Raw genomic sequence first — 16,962 nt, forward strand, 5'->3', positions numbered from 1 at the left:
TAGGGATCCTTGATGCCTGAACTAACGTATTCTAATGCTTACCAAACTAGAGAAATATATTCCAGTGGTAAGTTATATAAAATTCTGAAATGTTTATAGTATTTGATTAAAACATGTTATTTTTGTTTGGAGAGGGTATTTTTTTTTATTTTTGTTTGTTTGTTTGTTTAACAACAAATGATTGTTTTCTTTATTTTAGATTCTGGATCAGACTGGAGTCAGGGAGTTTATCTTACACAAAATCAGGGATTTGACACAGCATCAGAAGGACGAGGAGAAGAAGGTGAAAATTTAACAGAATCATTTCCAAAGAAAATAAAGGTACTAAAAGATAAATATTACTGAAACATAATATATTTTAGTAAACTTAGCCTGTATAATTTCTATGTTGAACATAGTAGTTTATTTAAAGTTATATACTGGATCTCTGAAAAAACTGTATAGCAAGAAAGATCGAAGGAAGGGAGAGAGAGAGGAAGAAAATATGCTGCCCTCCACTCCCTCCTTTCTTCCAGGATTAGTGACCAGATCTTTTTGTCAATTCTCTGTTAACTAGATATTGAGGAAAAAGGATGTTGGAAGTAGCATCCCTGGTTGCTCAAACAAAGTCTAGTACAGTCCACCCATCAAATAGAAGCAAAGGGTAACACTCACCTCATGCTTCAAATGAAAACAGGCTAAAATAAATGACTTAAAAGAAAAAAAAAATCCATGAGAATCTATTTCATTTTATTCCCATATTCCACAGATAATAAAATACAATATATTAAATAATTATGTTATGAAGATTTAAAAAAATAATTTTTATTATTGGTGTTTTTGTTTGCCAAAATTATAAAAGCAGTCTCAAGGAATGGAAGTTTTTCTCACAGTATTTCTTTTGGTCAAATCAATGGCTAATCGTTAAATCTGGGAAGAGTACATTAGCTAAACTGAAGGAACTTAGAGATGAAAGCTATGGAAATCATAGACCATCTATTGCAATTGACTTAGCTCTCCACAGGAAGAAGGCATTTAGTAAAGGTGCCTGGAGTTTCTTTTCTGCAGTTGCTTTTCTAAATCTATTTTGCTTCATAATGCTATATTGCTTAATATTTATTTGTCTTTGTAGCTCTCATTTTTTCAGTATTTGGAGAAGTTGTCATAACTTTGGCTTTTGGATTTTGGTTTCTAGGGATTACTGAGAGCTGTTCATAATGAGGGCATGCAGGTGCTTTCTCTCACTGAGTCACCATCTGGTGATGGAGAAGATCATTCTATTCAACAGGTTTCAGAATTTTGGCTAGAAGAGAGAAGAGCTTACCTTAATATCATCTCATCTCTTAAGGATTTAATTACCAAAATACAAGTGCAAAGGGAATCTGAGGTACTCAAAGAATATTATATTCTATGTAGCATTGTTATTTTTAATGACAATAATGAACTTTGTAAATTAAATTCTTTTTTATATGAATTTTCACATAAATTATTGTATGTATTTTCAGACTCAAAAATACATACGTTCTTTTAAATACCTATTTTGGTTAGTAGAATGTTTTAAAAACATGCTTATTTGAAACCTAACTTTTGTTATTTGTACTCTGCTAGGTTTATGATAATTCTCAATCTCAAGAGAGCCTCCCGGACTGGCGAGGGGAATTTCTACTTGCTCTCCAACATGTTTTCTTAAAGGAGCGCAATGTTTTGCTAGCTACATTTCAGACTGAACTGACAGCTCTAGGCACTAAAGATGCAGTTGGATTATTAAAGTGTTTGGAACAGCGAATACAAGAACAGGTATCAAAACAAAATTTTATTTTAAAGAATACTATTTTTAATAGTAATAAGAAAATCAGTTGCTGATTTGTTTTAGAGTCTTAATTTAAGTATGAAGATTAGCATTTTTAACAGGGGCCACTAAGAGTGTTTAGGAGAAGAACATTACCTTTGTCTTATATTAGAAAGTAAGAAAAACTTAAAATTAATGAGCTAGTCCTCAAACTTGGAAAGTTAGAAAGAGCAGTAAAACCTAAAGAAAAGAGAAGGAATAAGATACAGTCACTTCTCATTATTTGCAGTAGTTATATTTTATAAATCTACGAGGAGTCATTGCTCCTGTGGGAAATACAGGAATAGGTTACTGCAAGCCTCAATCACAATATTTTCATCAACCAATCAATACATGATCTTATTTTCTGTGTGGTTGTGTTTAAAGAAATCTTATATGGGAGGGGAGAAGAGATGTATCTCAGTGGTAGAATGCTTGCCTAGCATACTCTTGGCCCTGGGCTCAGTACTCAGTGCCATTAAAAAAAGAAAAAAGATACCTTCTGTGTTGTATATTATTCATTAATGTTTAACACGGCCAAGAGCAATCATACAGAAGCTTATCTAACACACTTTTCTTAAAGCACGTCACAGATTTCTTGCACTTAGGAACACCAAGCCCTTCACTTGTGGGCCATTTAAAACCATGAAATTGGGGCTGGGGATGTGGCTCAAGCGGTAGCGCGCTCGCCTGGCATGCGTGCGGCCCGGGTTCGATTCTCAGCACCACATACAAACAAAGATGTTGTGTCTGCCAATAACTAAAAAATAAAATATTAAAATTCTCTCTCTCTCTTTCTCTCTCTTCCTCTCTCACTCTCTCTTTTAAAAAAAATTTTTAAAAAAAGTTCAAAAAATAAAAAAAAAATTAAAAAATAAAACCATGAAATCGTAAATGAAAAGCACAATATGGAAAAACAAGTTACTAAACAGGACATTTGTGTACAATATGAGAGCTAAAATACAAAGGTAGAGTATGCCCTTGTTTAACTCAGCCAGGAACATGTGCATGAGGAAATTTAAATTTTTTACTACTCTAACTATGTCTGACAAAGCAATACAAGTATTGATTTGAGGGTTACAAAAACTTTTTATCAGGTAGACAAATCTGAAAACACAGGATCCATTAATAATGAAGATTAACTATAATAAAGTAAAAAACATTAATGAAATGTATAACCAGTACAATATAGAGGATAAAACATTAAAAATTGGTTCCTTGAAAATGCTAATAAGAAAATCTTTTCTGGAGAATTCATTATGATTTTTAAATGTTATAAATGAAGATGAGATCATAATTAAACATGCAACAAATAAAATAACAAAATATTATAAATTATTTTATTTATACAAATAAAAAAATTGAGGTGAAATTTTTTTTAAAAATCACTTATCAAAATTCATGCAGGAAGAAATAGAATACCTGAAAAAGACCTACAACAGAATCAAATCAGTAGTTAAAAATCTTCTCACAGGGCTGGGGTTGCAACTCAGTGTACATTGCTGGGTTAAATCCTTAGCACCACATATAAATAAATTAATTAATTAAAGGTTTTGTGTCCATCTACAACTAAAACAAAATTTTTTTTAATCTTCTCACAATACTTAGTACCCAGGACTTGTTTTTTTAAATACGTTATCCATTAAAAAGAATTAGGAATCCTTTTGAATCTGGTGATTCCAAGAATAGAGTTAGGAAGACAATAAGGTAAACCTGGAATCCCTCATTTTGCCAGCATTTTAAGAATTATTCAAAGAAATAAGGGAATATGTCAGAAGGTCACAGAAGCCTGTTGAAGGTTCCCTCACTGGCCAAAATTAGAAAATTAAAAGATCAAACAAAATGAAAGTGACAGATTTTAAAGTTAAGAGTAAAATAAGAATTCATGAGCTCATATAGATGGATATATATTATCACAGTTGAATGCCAGCTATTAAATGTATAAGGAACGAAGGAATTATAAGATCATACTTTATTCAACAATATAGTAACGATCAATTCAGCAATAATCAACAGTGGATGCTAAAACTAATGTGAAAAAGTTGATAAGAAAAGTAAAATTCCTAAAAGATCATTTTTAACTACAAAAGGAAAAACACTAACTTTACACTGGAGAAACCTTGCAAACCCCACCCAAATGATCAGAATCAATATTACCAGTAATGAGGAAAAAAAGACATCGAGTACTTCCTAATATGAAAGAATTAATTTGTTGTACTTCTGTGAAATGCATAATCAGAATCTACTTGGGAAAATATGAGACCACAACCAACTGAGGCCACCATTCATCTATTAGACTGGGCACAATAAAAAATAGTGATACCACCAAGTGCTGGTAAAGAGGGAGAGAAACTGCATGTCACATACATTGCTGGTAGGCAGTGTAAAGTAGGACTGCTACTCTGGAAACTAAATCTGGCAGTGTCTTGTTAAGGTAAACGTACATCTGTTACACAGCCTAGCAGTCACACTTGTAGATATTTAATCAACAGAAATGAAAACTTGTGTCTATTTATGAACCTATTTATGAATGTTCACAGTAATTTTCCTTGTAATAACCAATACTTGAAACAACCCAGATGTCTTCCAGTAAGTGAATAGATGGAGAAACTGTGATATATTCATACAGTGAAATACTATTCAACAATTAAAAAAGGAACAATCAATACCCTAAATTTCCTGTGTGTTATGTAACTTCTAAAAATGACAAAATTATAGTGATAGAGAACATATTAGTAGTTGCCAGAGGTTAGGATTAGGGAGAGAGGGTAGGACTACAGAGTAGTCTCTGTGGTGATTGAAATAATATGTACCCTTATTGTGGTACATATATATGAACCTGTTCAAGTGATGAAATTTCATAGTACTGTATGCCAAGAGAAAAAATGAGTACATGTAAACAAATGAAATTTTATTAAAACCTATAATTTAAATAGAATTTTATCCATGTCAGTTTCTTAGTTTTGATAATGTGCTCTGATTATATAAGCTATTATTGGGGAAAGCTGGCTGAACTCCTCAAGTACTTTGACTTACATTAGTCCAAAAAAGTTTTTTTAAATTAATGGACATGTAACAAAATAACCTGTCTGTACTCTTCAAAAAAATTTAAGATCACAAAAGACAAAGGAATGAATCACTTTTTTTTTCTTAAAGAACTTTTGGCAAAATTTGAATAAACTCTCTATACCAGATAATATTATGATAAGTTAATTACTCTTTTGATCATTGTACTGCAGTTATGTAAAAGAGTGCTCTTATTTTTAGGAAATACACTACAGTATTTAGAGGTAAAGAAGCATCTATCTGCAAGAAATCTTCCCATATTTTAGACAAGAAAAATAATGAAATTTTTAAAAGAAAAAAACTTTAGCATGTGTGGTTCATTTGTTCTTCAGACTTCTGGTTGTTAATTTTATTATCTTTACAACTCTCTTCACTTGATTTTTTTCTTTTCCTTTGTTACAAAAAGGGTATTGAATATCAAGCAGCTATGGAATATCTCCAAAAAATAGACAGAAGAAGCTTATTATCTGAAATTGAAGTACTACGTGCTCAAATTAATGACAAGAAAATGACCTTGAAAAGAGAAAAAGAAAATGATAAACCAAACCTAGGTATGTTACAAAACAGATTCATATAATTTCACAAATGGGTGAAAATATTTCACTCTACATTATTATTACTCAGTTAAAACATTTCCTTTTAGTGGTATTGATTTCTCATTTTCATAACATTAATTGTATTAATTACTGTAGTGGCTAGAGGATTGTCAAATTGGTTTTAAACAGCTGTATCTAATTTTAAATACAGTAGCCTTACCTTGACCAAGTTAAACAAATTAATTTCATGGTCTCTTTTTGTTTCTTTGTTTGTTTTAATTAGTTATACATGACAGTAGAATGCATTTATGCACTTTGATATATCATGCATAGATGGGATATAATTTCTCATTTTTCTGAGTATACATGTTGAAGAATCATATTGGTCATGTAGTCACATATATACATACAGTAATAATATCTGTTTCATTCTACTATCTTTCCTATCCCCACATTTCCTCCCCTCTTCTCCCATCACTTCCCTCTACCTAATCTAAGGTAACCCTATTCTTCCCTACTACCCCCCACCTTATTGTGAATTAGCATTCACAAATTAGAGAAAACATTTGGCCTTTGGTTTTATGGGATTGGCTTACTTTGCTTACCATGGTATTCTCCTACTCCAACCATTTTCTGGCAAATGCCATAATTTCACTCTTCTTTAAAGCTCTGAATAATATTCCATTGAGTATATATACCACATTTTCTTTATCCATTCATCTGTTGATTGACACCTAGGTTGGTTCCATAGATAAGCTATTGTGAATTGAGCTGCTATAAACATTGATACAGCTGCATCACTATAGGGTGCTGATTTTAAGTCCTTTGGGTATATAAACCAAGGAATGGGATAGCTGGGTCAAAGGGTGGTTCCATTCCCAGTTTTCTGAGGAATCTCCATACTGCTTTCCATAGTGGTTGCACCAATTTGCAGTCCCTCCAGCAATGTATGAGTATGCCTTTTCCACCACATCCTCGCCAACATTTGTTGTTGCCTGTATTCTTGATGCTTGATTGCCATTCTGACAGGAGTAAGATGAAATCTTAGAGTAGTTTTGATTTGCATTTCTCTAATTGCTAGAGATGTTGAACTCTCTTAAAGCTGTACATTAAGAAAGGTGTTTTACATACTAGAGGATAACTACCTAAAGGAAAAGGAAATCCATAATGAAAGTAGCCATTTCTTTTTTATCCCTCTTTTTAAAAATTTAACTATAACAACATACAGAAAAGTGAACAATTCAACTCTTCAGTATGACATTCTTTTTTAAAATTTTTTTAATATTTATATGTGGTGCTGAGGATTGAACCCAGGGCCTCGCACATGCTAGGCAAGCACTCTACTGCTGAGCCACAACTCCAGCCCCAGTATAACATTATTATATGAATGTCTGTGGAGGAGACATTGCTTGTGTTAAGAAGTAGAACATTGCCCACATCCTAAAGCCACCCCCTCTTTAGAAACTTAGAGGTTATCCTGATTTTTCTTTAGTTTTATTACTAATTTATATATTCCAAAATCATATGTTAGTTTTTCTATTTTTGAACTTTATCTGTATATTTTATGTCTTGCTTCTGTCACCTTCCTGAATTATCCCAACTTACTGCATTTATCTATAGTTCATTTTTGTTACCATATAGAATTCTCTTGTTTGGATATTCTACAACTTATATAATATTTCATTCTGTAGTTGATTAGATTTGGATTGTTTCTGCTTTTTAGCTATTAGAGTCAATGCTGTTGTGGACACTGTTGTAAAGTGTTTCTGATGCAATTGTACTTATGTCTTTCTAGGAGTGAAATTGCTGGGTCATAGGATTCATATCTTTAAATTTATTGGAGAACACCAAACTATTTTAAAGAGTAGTTTTTTTTAGGGGCTGCAGTTGTGGCTCACAGGTAGAGTGCTCACCTAGCACATTGGAGGCCCTGGGTTTGATCCTCAGCACCACATAAAAATAAATTAAAAATAAAGATATTGTGCCCAACTACAACTAAAAAATAAATATTTTTTAAAAAAGTACTTTTGTCAATTTGTGCATGCACTAGCAGTATGTGAGAGTTGTGTTATATACAACTTTGCCAACTTTCCGGTATTGTTAGACCTTTGCTGCCAATCCGTTTGGCGTGCAGTACACAATTATAGTTTTAATTGATTTTAATTATTCAAGTGGCTTAGTGCTTTTTCATATGATTATCAACTATTTGGATTATTGTTTTTGTGATATGCTTGCTTGGATCTTTTCCCCACTTTCTGATAAAAGTCTATTTAATTTAACTATAAATGGAAATCGTTATTAAATTCTTATCATATCTATTGAGGACACATGCATCTTTAGTAACTGTTTCATGTAGTAATGATAGAAACACCTGTGCTTTTGCAGACTTTAAAATCACAACACAAGCTCAAAATTTGTCATTGAAAAGCTGAATCATGTTAAAATTCTTCAGAGAAAACAGGTATAATAAGTTAAATTAAACATATCCCTGTAGACAAAGGCTTAATTGAAAAGTTTTAAAGGGAATTAATATTGTTTATATAGAATGCTATTGAAGTCTTATCTCTGTAGATTCATGTTTATATGTGTAAATTATTAACCTCTACCCCTAAGAAATAGTTTTAAAAGCTAAATTAACATGATTATCATCTAAAGTCAATGTTATGTCCTTCTTGTAATATCATTCTTACTAATTGTAATGTCTGTTGATGAACTTTGCTAAAATTTAATGACTATTTAACACCCAAGTAAATATGTCTACAGACCTTTTCAATGTGCATATGTACATAAGTATATTTTTTGTCATAAAAACAGGATCCTGATGCATATTTTGTAACCTGTACTTATTTAACATGTCTAAGATTTTAGTTCGGGCATTGAACTCAACCACTGAGCCCTCTTTTGTATTTTATGTAAAGACAGAGTCTCACTGAGTTGCTTAGCACCTCACCATTCCTGAGGCTGGCTTTGAACTCATGATCCTCCTGTGCCACTAGGATTACAGGCTTGCACCACCACACCTGGCCGAGATTTAAATTCTTGAGTTTGTTTTCATTGTAACAGATGTGTATTATGGAGGTTTTGGTTCCTTTTTATTGAAAAAAACAAGATCTCAACTGGAGTTTGGACTTCTATTTCTGGAACAATTATAAAAGTAAAGTTCCTAAGGACTGTCTGCAAAGAGAGGCTGAACAAAAGAAGCAACCATTATAGTCATAGATACATGAATAACTCCTACAAGTACTATGTGTGATTTTCAAAAGTTCTTGGAGGGCTGCGGTTGTGGCTAACTGAGTGAGGCACTGGGTTCAATCCCCAGCACCACATAAAAATAAATAAATAAAAGTATTGTGTCCATCTACAACTAAAATTAATAAATAAAGAAATTTTTTAAAATTTTTGTATATATTTTAGTTTTAGGTGGACACATATCTTTGTTTTTACATTTACGTGGTGCTGAGGATAAAACCCAGTGCCTCATGCATGCTAGGCAAGCACTCTACCACTGAGCCACAACCCCAGCCCCTGTTGTTAAACTTTTATTATTTTCATAAATACTTCTGAAATCTTGGCTACTACCACTATGAGGAAAACATGCATAAAGTTTATTTGTATTAAACTTTGGGGACTGTAATCCTTTCATGATTGCTTTGCAGTTATCTCCTATGTTACAAATCAGTTCTTATCAATAAAATATTTATAAACCAAATAGGAGTTACTAGGTTAAATTATAAATATTGATCATTTTTTCTTTAGAACTTTTGGAATATACTATGCAGCAGAAGCAGTCTCAAATTCTGGAGATGCAAGTGGAGCTCAGCAATATGAAAGACAAAGCAAGTGAACTTCAAGAACACCTGAGTTCAGAAAAAATGGTAGTTGCTGAACTAAAAAATGAACTTGCACAAACGGAATTGGAACTTGAAACAACACTCAAGGCACAGCATAAGCATCTAAAGGAATTAGAAGCATTCAGGTATACCACACTTCCTTATTATAAACGTGTATTAGTGAAGGAATTGGAGTACTTTTGTCATAAATATTATGCAGATATTATAAAAATAAAATACATGTTGTTTAAGTAGCATGTGATTTTGTTATTTATAGGAAAAAACTACAGTAGAGGGTGAAAATCCCCAATTTTTCCAAATTATAAGTTTAAGATTGTTTTGGCCCAAACTGTATTGTGGCCCTCAGTTCTATTTGAGACTTGTATAAGATATACTTGTGATCTTTATTTTACCTCCAGCCAATATGAACTTAATGTTTATGATCTCAATATGTTTCAGAATTTAGTTAGCCAAAATACACAGTAATTGAAGATATAACGCTTATGAAAAGGATATATTTGTTGGTGTAAATACTAAGGTATCTCGTTTGTAAAAATGCATGACAATTCCCATGTTCAGTAAAAGACAAGGGAAATGTTTTGTTAATATTCTTTTCTAGAAACAGATTGGATAATTGTTACATTGGTAAATAATGGTAGTTGTACTACTAGGAACAGGTAATTTGAAATAAACCACAGTTAATCATTAATCTCTAAATAGTTTATATTTTTCTATTAGGTAGTTTATAATATGCCTCAGCCCTTTAGTGAAAATGTTGCCTGTTTCTCTCAATACATAGAATAGGTTTATGAAAGTTCATTTATTCATTTTATTTAGATTGGAAGTAAAAGACAAAACAGATGAACTACGTTTGCTTAATGATACACTAGCAAGTGAACAGAAAAAATCAAGAGAGCTCCAGTGGGCCTTAGAGAAGGAAAAAGCCAAATTGGGACGCAATGAAGAGAGAGATAAAGAACAACTTGAGGTATTCTCTTTGCCCTTCTGTTTTTGGAAAATCTAAATTCTTGAAATTTTTCTCTGTCTAAAATGTCAACCTTAATCACTGGGATTATGGCTCAGTGGTAGAGCGCTTGCCTAGCACGTGTGAGGCACTGGGTTCAAACCTCAGCACCACGTAAAAATAAATAAAGGTATTGTGTCCCTCTATAACTAAAAAAATATTTTTAAAAAAATGACAACCTTAGACTCTTGCATGTGTTGAATATGTTGTAGTGTTATCTAAACTGAATTATGAGGAAATGTTAATGGTACAATAAATTTTTGTTATATCCGAGGAAGCAGACAGATTGCTCTGCTGCACCATATTTTTGGGATATGAATTAGTACACACACATTTTGATAAATAGGGCAGTTGTGTCTGTTTAATACTAAAGTAGTTTTTTGGTTCCTGTTTCCTCTTAAAGAAGGGTAAAAAGAATACTTTCCTGGTACCAGGAGCCCTTCTGTTATACTTCAAGAATATTTAAAATGAACATTGGGGGCTGGAGCTGGGGCTGGGGCTCATATGGTAGAGTGCTCACCTAGCATGCGTGAGGCACTGGATTCGATCAGCACCACATAAAAAAAAAATAAAACAAAGGTATTGTGTCCACCTATAAATATATATAAATATATTTTTAAAAAACTAAAAAAAGAACATTAGGCTTTCTCAGAAACTTATTCATACAGAAGTACTTAACAATAAAAAAAACTATTAATATAGTGAAACTGTGAAGCAAAAACACATTTTTTTTTCAGGCACTTTCAAGATCATAGTTTATTTATTATTTCAGATAAATACATATTAGGGAATCCCTTAAAATTCAACTCTAGAGTTATACACCATCTAGTACTTTTGCAATGAATGTTAACCAAAGAAATTCCTAAACACCTGAAAGCCCCACTATTAACATGAACTATAGTAATAAAAAATTGACATTTAATTTGTTCAATGTATAGTATTTACATTATGAAACCAATGGTGGTATGATAAACAGTGATAAAGAAATAGTAAAAATAAACTTTAAAAGCAAAGGTTTCTAGTCTTACAATGTGCTAATTATCATAATTGTATATAAAAAATTAAAACAGCAGAGCTTTCTATTACAAAATTCTTAATCATCTGAGTTGTAGTCATTACTTGCTACCAATTTACATGCAGCATCTGCTAGGACTGACATTTGATTTTTTTTTTCCCCCAAGGAAGTGTAAGTAGTTAAATGACATTTCGGAGCAGACATTAATTTACTTTTTGACAGAAAAAAACTGTACTCAAGATTAGTACTGGTCACAAGCCTCTTCCCTACAGAAATCATAAGGACAGTTAAGACACACCCCCTCCAAAAAAAAAAAAAAATCCAAAAACAGATGCAAAGTACCATGAACGGCAGAGCTCAAAAAAATCCCAGTACCAATCAGATACACATTTTTTCTCTCTTTCAATGGTGAGAGGTCTATTTTGCCATCAAATAACAATGACTGAAGCTAGTAAGGGGCACCAGGTGTACAACTAATCAAATCTTGCAAAATACTAAGATGGAGGCAGGGTGGCCAGAAGAAGGAGTAATTTATATATAATTCAAACTATATACAGCTTAACTGGAATGCAGCTCATCCCAAACTGGCTTTCTGAAACAACTGGACCTTTATGATTTAATAGTTAAAATTATAACAAGTGTAATAATACAATAGATTTATATGGGAAGCAAAAATCCAAGGGGCATTTTATATTAAGTATTTACTGTGCTGTCTCAATTTAAAAATAATTTTGCTAAGTATACATCTCAACTGAGGTCTATGTATAAAATGTCCTAATAGATACAGATATTTACCTTTGGTGAGTTGAAGGCCTTGTTGTGACTTCTGTCTGAATTGTAGGCAGAATGATATAGGTGGACATGCATATGTGGGAAAACTCAAGTTGAGGTAATCCAGAAACTGTGCAAGTGAGGTGACTGGAAGTACTTTGAAGACAAAGTACATCAGAAACCAAAACAGGTAACAGTGAGAATGGCAACGGGAATGGAATGCCAATATGGCAGTAAATTTGTTAAAAACAGAAAGAGGAAGGCCTCTGGTACCAGCAGAATCCTGCATACATAAAGAAAAAGCCACCCACCATTTTATAAAACAAAAGCCAATTATAGTGTGGGAAAGTACAAACTGCAGAAAACCAGAAGTCAATAGAAGAAAAACTACTGGTTTACATGAAAGAAAGGAAACATTTCATTCCGACAGAGTTACTTGGTGAATGCCGCCACCACTGCCCACAGAACCTCGTTGGTGTTGGCCTTCAGACATTCTACCTCGGGGTCTAAGTCAAGAAGCTGCCGCACTCTCTTGGTAGCTAAGTCATACTGCTCATCCAGAAGAGGTGCAAAGGCATTCTCCAGGACATCCGAGGCATGGGCTAAGTAAATGAGAGCCAGCAATCGCTTGTCCATGCGGTGAGGGTCATTCACCCATTTGTCAAGAACAGCTTCTTGTACCTTCTTGATGAGGCGCTGCTTAATGTTGTTATTGGTGAGAGGATGTGTCGTCATGTCAAAAAGTAGGAAGTTCTGTTTCTCTGTCGTCAGTACACCCTTTTCCACCAGGTTTTTAGCTAGCTAATCGTTCCCTCACGTTTCTTAATTGATAATGCAATTTTAATGGATTCCATGTCTCACCACTAAGTAATTCAATCCAGTTCTGGACTGTTTCTGGAGGTTGAGTCTCCTTAACATGCTTTAGAGCTTCATCCAGAAGAACATCCCCTGTTGGTGCATCGGACTTACAAATCACCCTTCTTGTTAAAAGACTTTTACGTCTCATTCCACAAGCCTCTAGTTGTAACCTTCCTCTCAATGCTAATTCAGTTAACATACAGCCACGTAATCCAGATGATATACAGTCATTCCAAAATGATGTATAACCCTCTCGGTCCTTGAGGCCCAGCAGGAGCACCTGCTCCATCAGGGTCAGCCGCGTTTCCTTGGAGTCACCCTTGTCGTCGTCATCCTGCTCGCTCGTCGCCGCGGCTCTGAGCGTCGTCCTCGCCGCCCGCTCCTTGGCGGCGGCGTTACGGGAGGCCTCGGTGCGCCGCTGCACCAAGCCCGAGCTGCGTTGGGTCAGCGAGGTCATGGCTCGGGCCAAGGAGCCGCGCCGGGCCGAGAGGGACGCGGGACCGACCGGGTCTCCCTCCACCTCCTCCTCCTCCTTCCCCCGCGGCCCCCGACCCGGGCTTCCGGGAGACGTCGGTCGGCCACTGGTCCGGGAGCAGTCATGAGGAGACGGGTCGGGGTGAGGCAGGTGGGACCAGCGTCGGCAGGGCGGGAGATGAGCGCCTTCCTGCCGGCGGCCGCTGCCCCAACACAACCCAAGCTCCCCAGCCGCAAAAACACATTTTTAAAGGTTGTTATTTGGAGAAATGTTCCCTGCTTCATATTTAACCATGTAAGATTAATATTTAAGATTAAAAGTGTTATTATTTTACCAAGCTTTTTTGGGAGGAAGGGGGGGTGCATTGTAACAATAATAGTGAGATTCATTATGCCACATTTGTACGTGTACATAACATAATTTGATCAGTCTTATTCCCCAGTAGCTCCCCTTTCACCTGCCTCTTCTCCTCTGATTCCCTTCCTCTACTGGTCTGCCTTCTATTATTTTTTTTAATTAGTACATTATAATTGTATGTAAAAGTGAGATTCATTGTGTTATATCTGTACATGAACAGAGCATAATTGATTAGATTTCATTCCCCAGTACTTCTCCACAGCCTCCCTTTCTCTCTCCATCTTGATGCCTTTCTTCTACTGGTCTTCTTTCTGTTTTCATGAGATTCCTTCCCCCCCTGCCCCCTCACCTCCTGTCTCTCTAGCTTCCACAAACGAGAGAAAATTTAATAAACTGAACAAAAGTTGTATTTTCTATTACCAAATACTACCAATTTAATATTAATAAAGGTGTAATCATGTACTTACAAAGCTTTTTTTTTTGGGGGGGGGGGGGGATAGGGGATGCTGGGGATCAAACCCAGAGCCTTGTATATGCAAGGCAAGTATTCCACTACTGAGCTACATTCCCAGCCACTACAACACATTTTTAATGAATCAAGTTATTTGATTTTTCTCTCACAAGGACTTGAAATTTTCACTTGAGGATCAAAAACAGAGAAATATTCAACTAAACCTACTTTTGGAAGAGCAGAGACAACTACTAAATGAATCACGGCAGAAAACAGAATCACAGAGAATGCTATATGATGCCCAATTATCAGAAGTACAAGGCCGAAACTTAGAGCTTCAAGTACTTCTTGAGTCTGAAAAAATTCAAATTCAAGAAATGAGTAGTATTCTAGATAGGGAACGGGAGTTCCATGCACAGCTACATAGCAGTGACAGTAGTGGGCAGCTTCGGTCATCATTACCCTCAGATGACCTACTTATAGAGCTACAGAAACAGCTGGAGGAAAAACACCGTCGTATAGTAGAGTTGTTAAATGAAACTGAAAAATACAAACTGGATTCTTTGCAAATGAGACAGCAAATGGAAAAAGATAGACAGGTTCACAGGAAGACGTTGCAGACAGAACAGGAGGCCAATACTGAGGGGCAGAAAAAAATGCGTGAGCTCCAGTCCAAAGTTGAAGATCTTCAGCGCCAGCTGGAGGAGAAGAGGCAACAAGTTTATAAGTTAGACCTTGAAGGAAAGCGATTGCAGGGAATTATGCTGGAATTTCAGACGCAAGAACTAGAGAGAGAAGAAAAAGGAAGTAGGCAAATTCTGTATCAGAATCTTAATGAGGTAAATTGACTCTTTGTTTCTTTTTAAATATATTTTAAGTTATTTGAGCAAGTTACTTGCCCTTGGGCTGGGGATGTGGCTCAAGCGGTAGCGCGCTCGCCTGGCATGCGTGCGGCCCGGGTTCGATCCTCAGCACCACATACAAACAAAGATGTTGTGTCTGCCAAAAAATAAATAAATAAATAAATTTAAAAAAAAAAAAAAAGTTACTTGCCCTTTGAGCAAAAACTTTTGATATTGATTAAAGTATTTAAATAGTTAAGTGAAAATTATTCAAAATTAATTCTATAAACCTTATTTGGAATATAAACAATAATTGTGCTCCATTTTAAGAAAGAATATGAAACACTATATGTTTATAATTATTGTTTTGTTTTATCCAAAATCTCCAGCCAACCACCTGGAGCTATGCTCGAACGAGGAATTGGGTTCTTCAGCAAAAAATAAGAGAGACCAAAGAATCCAATTACCCGGAGATGAATGGAGGAGAAGGTGAAGAGGTAAGACTTTTAATTTAAACTCTTTGTAAAATATAAACAGCAAAGATTTAATAGAAATTATGAATCATGGGGCTGAAGTTGTGGCTCAGTTGTAGAGAGCTTGCCTGGCATATGTAAGACACTAGGTTCGATTCTCAACACAGCATGTAAATGAATGAATAAAATAAAGGTCCATCAACATCTTAAAAATATATATATGAATCATTTGAAACTGGCAGTATATGCTATATAAGCATTTTGATCTTTTATTAAATTTTAAATATAACATTTGCCAAGTTACATTGGCCTCTTTTTAAGAGACCAGGCTTTTTGAAAGAGCAGTCTGAGATGTACCCTCACCACTCCATAAAACCACTTGCAGAATCCTACCAGTGTCTTCACAAGTGACTAATCTGGTAAATCTCACTCCCTTTCTTTCTTGACTTTGTAGAATTTGACATTTTCAGTGTCTTCCACCTTCTTGAACCCTTCTCTTTTCTTGCCTTTTATGTCAGTATTTTTTCATCTGCTTCTTTATCGGTTTCTTTCATACGTTCCTCTTCTGTCATTTTTCATGTTTTTATCTATTCATGTTTATCATTCCCATAGCCTGAGTGCTCACTAGACTTACCAAGTGATAATATATTTTATATTGAGCACCTACTATATGCCATGTACTATACTAAGTCTTAGGGATACAATGAACAAATTTGACAGAAATGTTACCCTCATGAAGATTATTGTCAAGTAGACAGTAGCTCCATTATAGACCTTTGACCTGGACTCAAGTCCATTTCATTATTAACACCTTTTCTTTAAGAAGTATACCCCAGGGCTGGGGTTGTGGCTCAGTAGAGGAGCACTTGCCTAGTGCTGTGCAAGGCCCTGTGTTCAATCCTCAGCACCACATAAAAATAATAAAACAAAGGTATTGTGTCCAACTACAACTAAAAAATAAATATTAAAAAAAGAAGAAGAAATATACCCAATAGTGTCTTAGGAAATTCCCAGGCACATTCCAAATTGAACATCATCTTCCTTTTCTCCTCATGCCCTAGACCCCCTTTCTGGTCATGGCATCACCCAGTATAAAACCCAAGTCACCATGCACTGTTTTCCTTCACCCTTGACCTGTACATCTAAGCAGTCACTAAGTTCTATGTCTTCTACCTCCTTAAATATCCATCCCATTTGCCCAGGGCTGGGGATGTGGCTCAAGGGGTAATGCGCATGAAGCGCGGGGCGCTGGGTTCAATCCTCAGCACCACATAAAAATAAAATAAAATAAAGATGTTGTGTCCACTGAAAACTAAAAAATAAATATTAAAAACTTCTCTCCCTCCCTCCCTTCCTCCTCGCCCCTCCCCCACCCCTCCCCATCTTCCTCCTCCTCCTCCTTCTTCTTCTTCTTCTTCTCTCTGTCTCTCTCTCTTTCTGTCTCTCTTTCTCTCTCT

The 16,962-nt window shown here is 35.0% G+C and overlaps 1 protein-coding gene and 1 pseudogene across 7 annotated transcripts in view; one reads left to right on the forward strand and one right to left on the reverse strand.

Moving 5' to 3' along the window:
- Akap9 (A-kinase anchoring protein 9) overlaps positions 1-16,962 on the forward strand; it is a 127,332-nt gene that overhangs the window by 101,568 nt on the left and 8,802 nt on the right. For 6 of the 7 annotated variants that reach the window (XM_077795946.1, XM_077795948.1, XM_077795947.1 and 3 more), the window contains 9 exons: positions 4-67; positions 200-321; positions 1,175-1,366; positions 1,588-1,776; positions 5,280-5,424; positions 9,166-9,385; positions 10,077-10,227; positions 14,364-15,029; positions 15,422-15,529. In XM_077795946.1, coding sequence (XP_077652072.1) covers positions 4-67; positions 200-321; positions 1,175-1,366; positions 1,588-1,776; positions 5,280-5,424; positions 9,166-9,385; positions 10,077-10,227; positions 14,364-15,029; positions 15,422-15,529 — 1,857 coding nt within the window. The remainder of the gene's footprint in view (positions 1-3; positions 68-199; positions 322-1,174; positions 1,367-1,587; positions 1,777-5,279; positions 5,425-9,165; positions 9,386-10,076; positions 10,228-14,363; positions 15,030-15,421; positions 15,530-16,962) is intronic. The other variant, XM_077795951.1, reaches the window with a different exon arrangement.
- On the reverse strand, positions 10,993-14,156 carry LOC144253968 (Golgi phosphoprotein 3 pseudogene; annotated as a pseudogene).

This window comes from Urocitellus parryii, chromosome 3 (genome assembly GCF_045843805.1).
Source record: "Urocitellus parryii isolate mUroPar1 chromosome 3, mUroPar1.hap1, whole genome shotgun sequence".
NCBI classification, from domain to species: domain Eukaryota; kingdom Metazoa; phylum Chordata; class Mammalia; order Rodentia; family Sciuridae; genus Urocitellus; species Urocitellus parryii.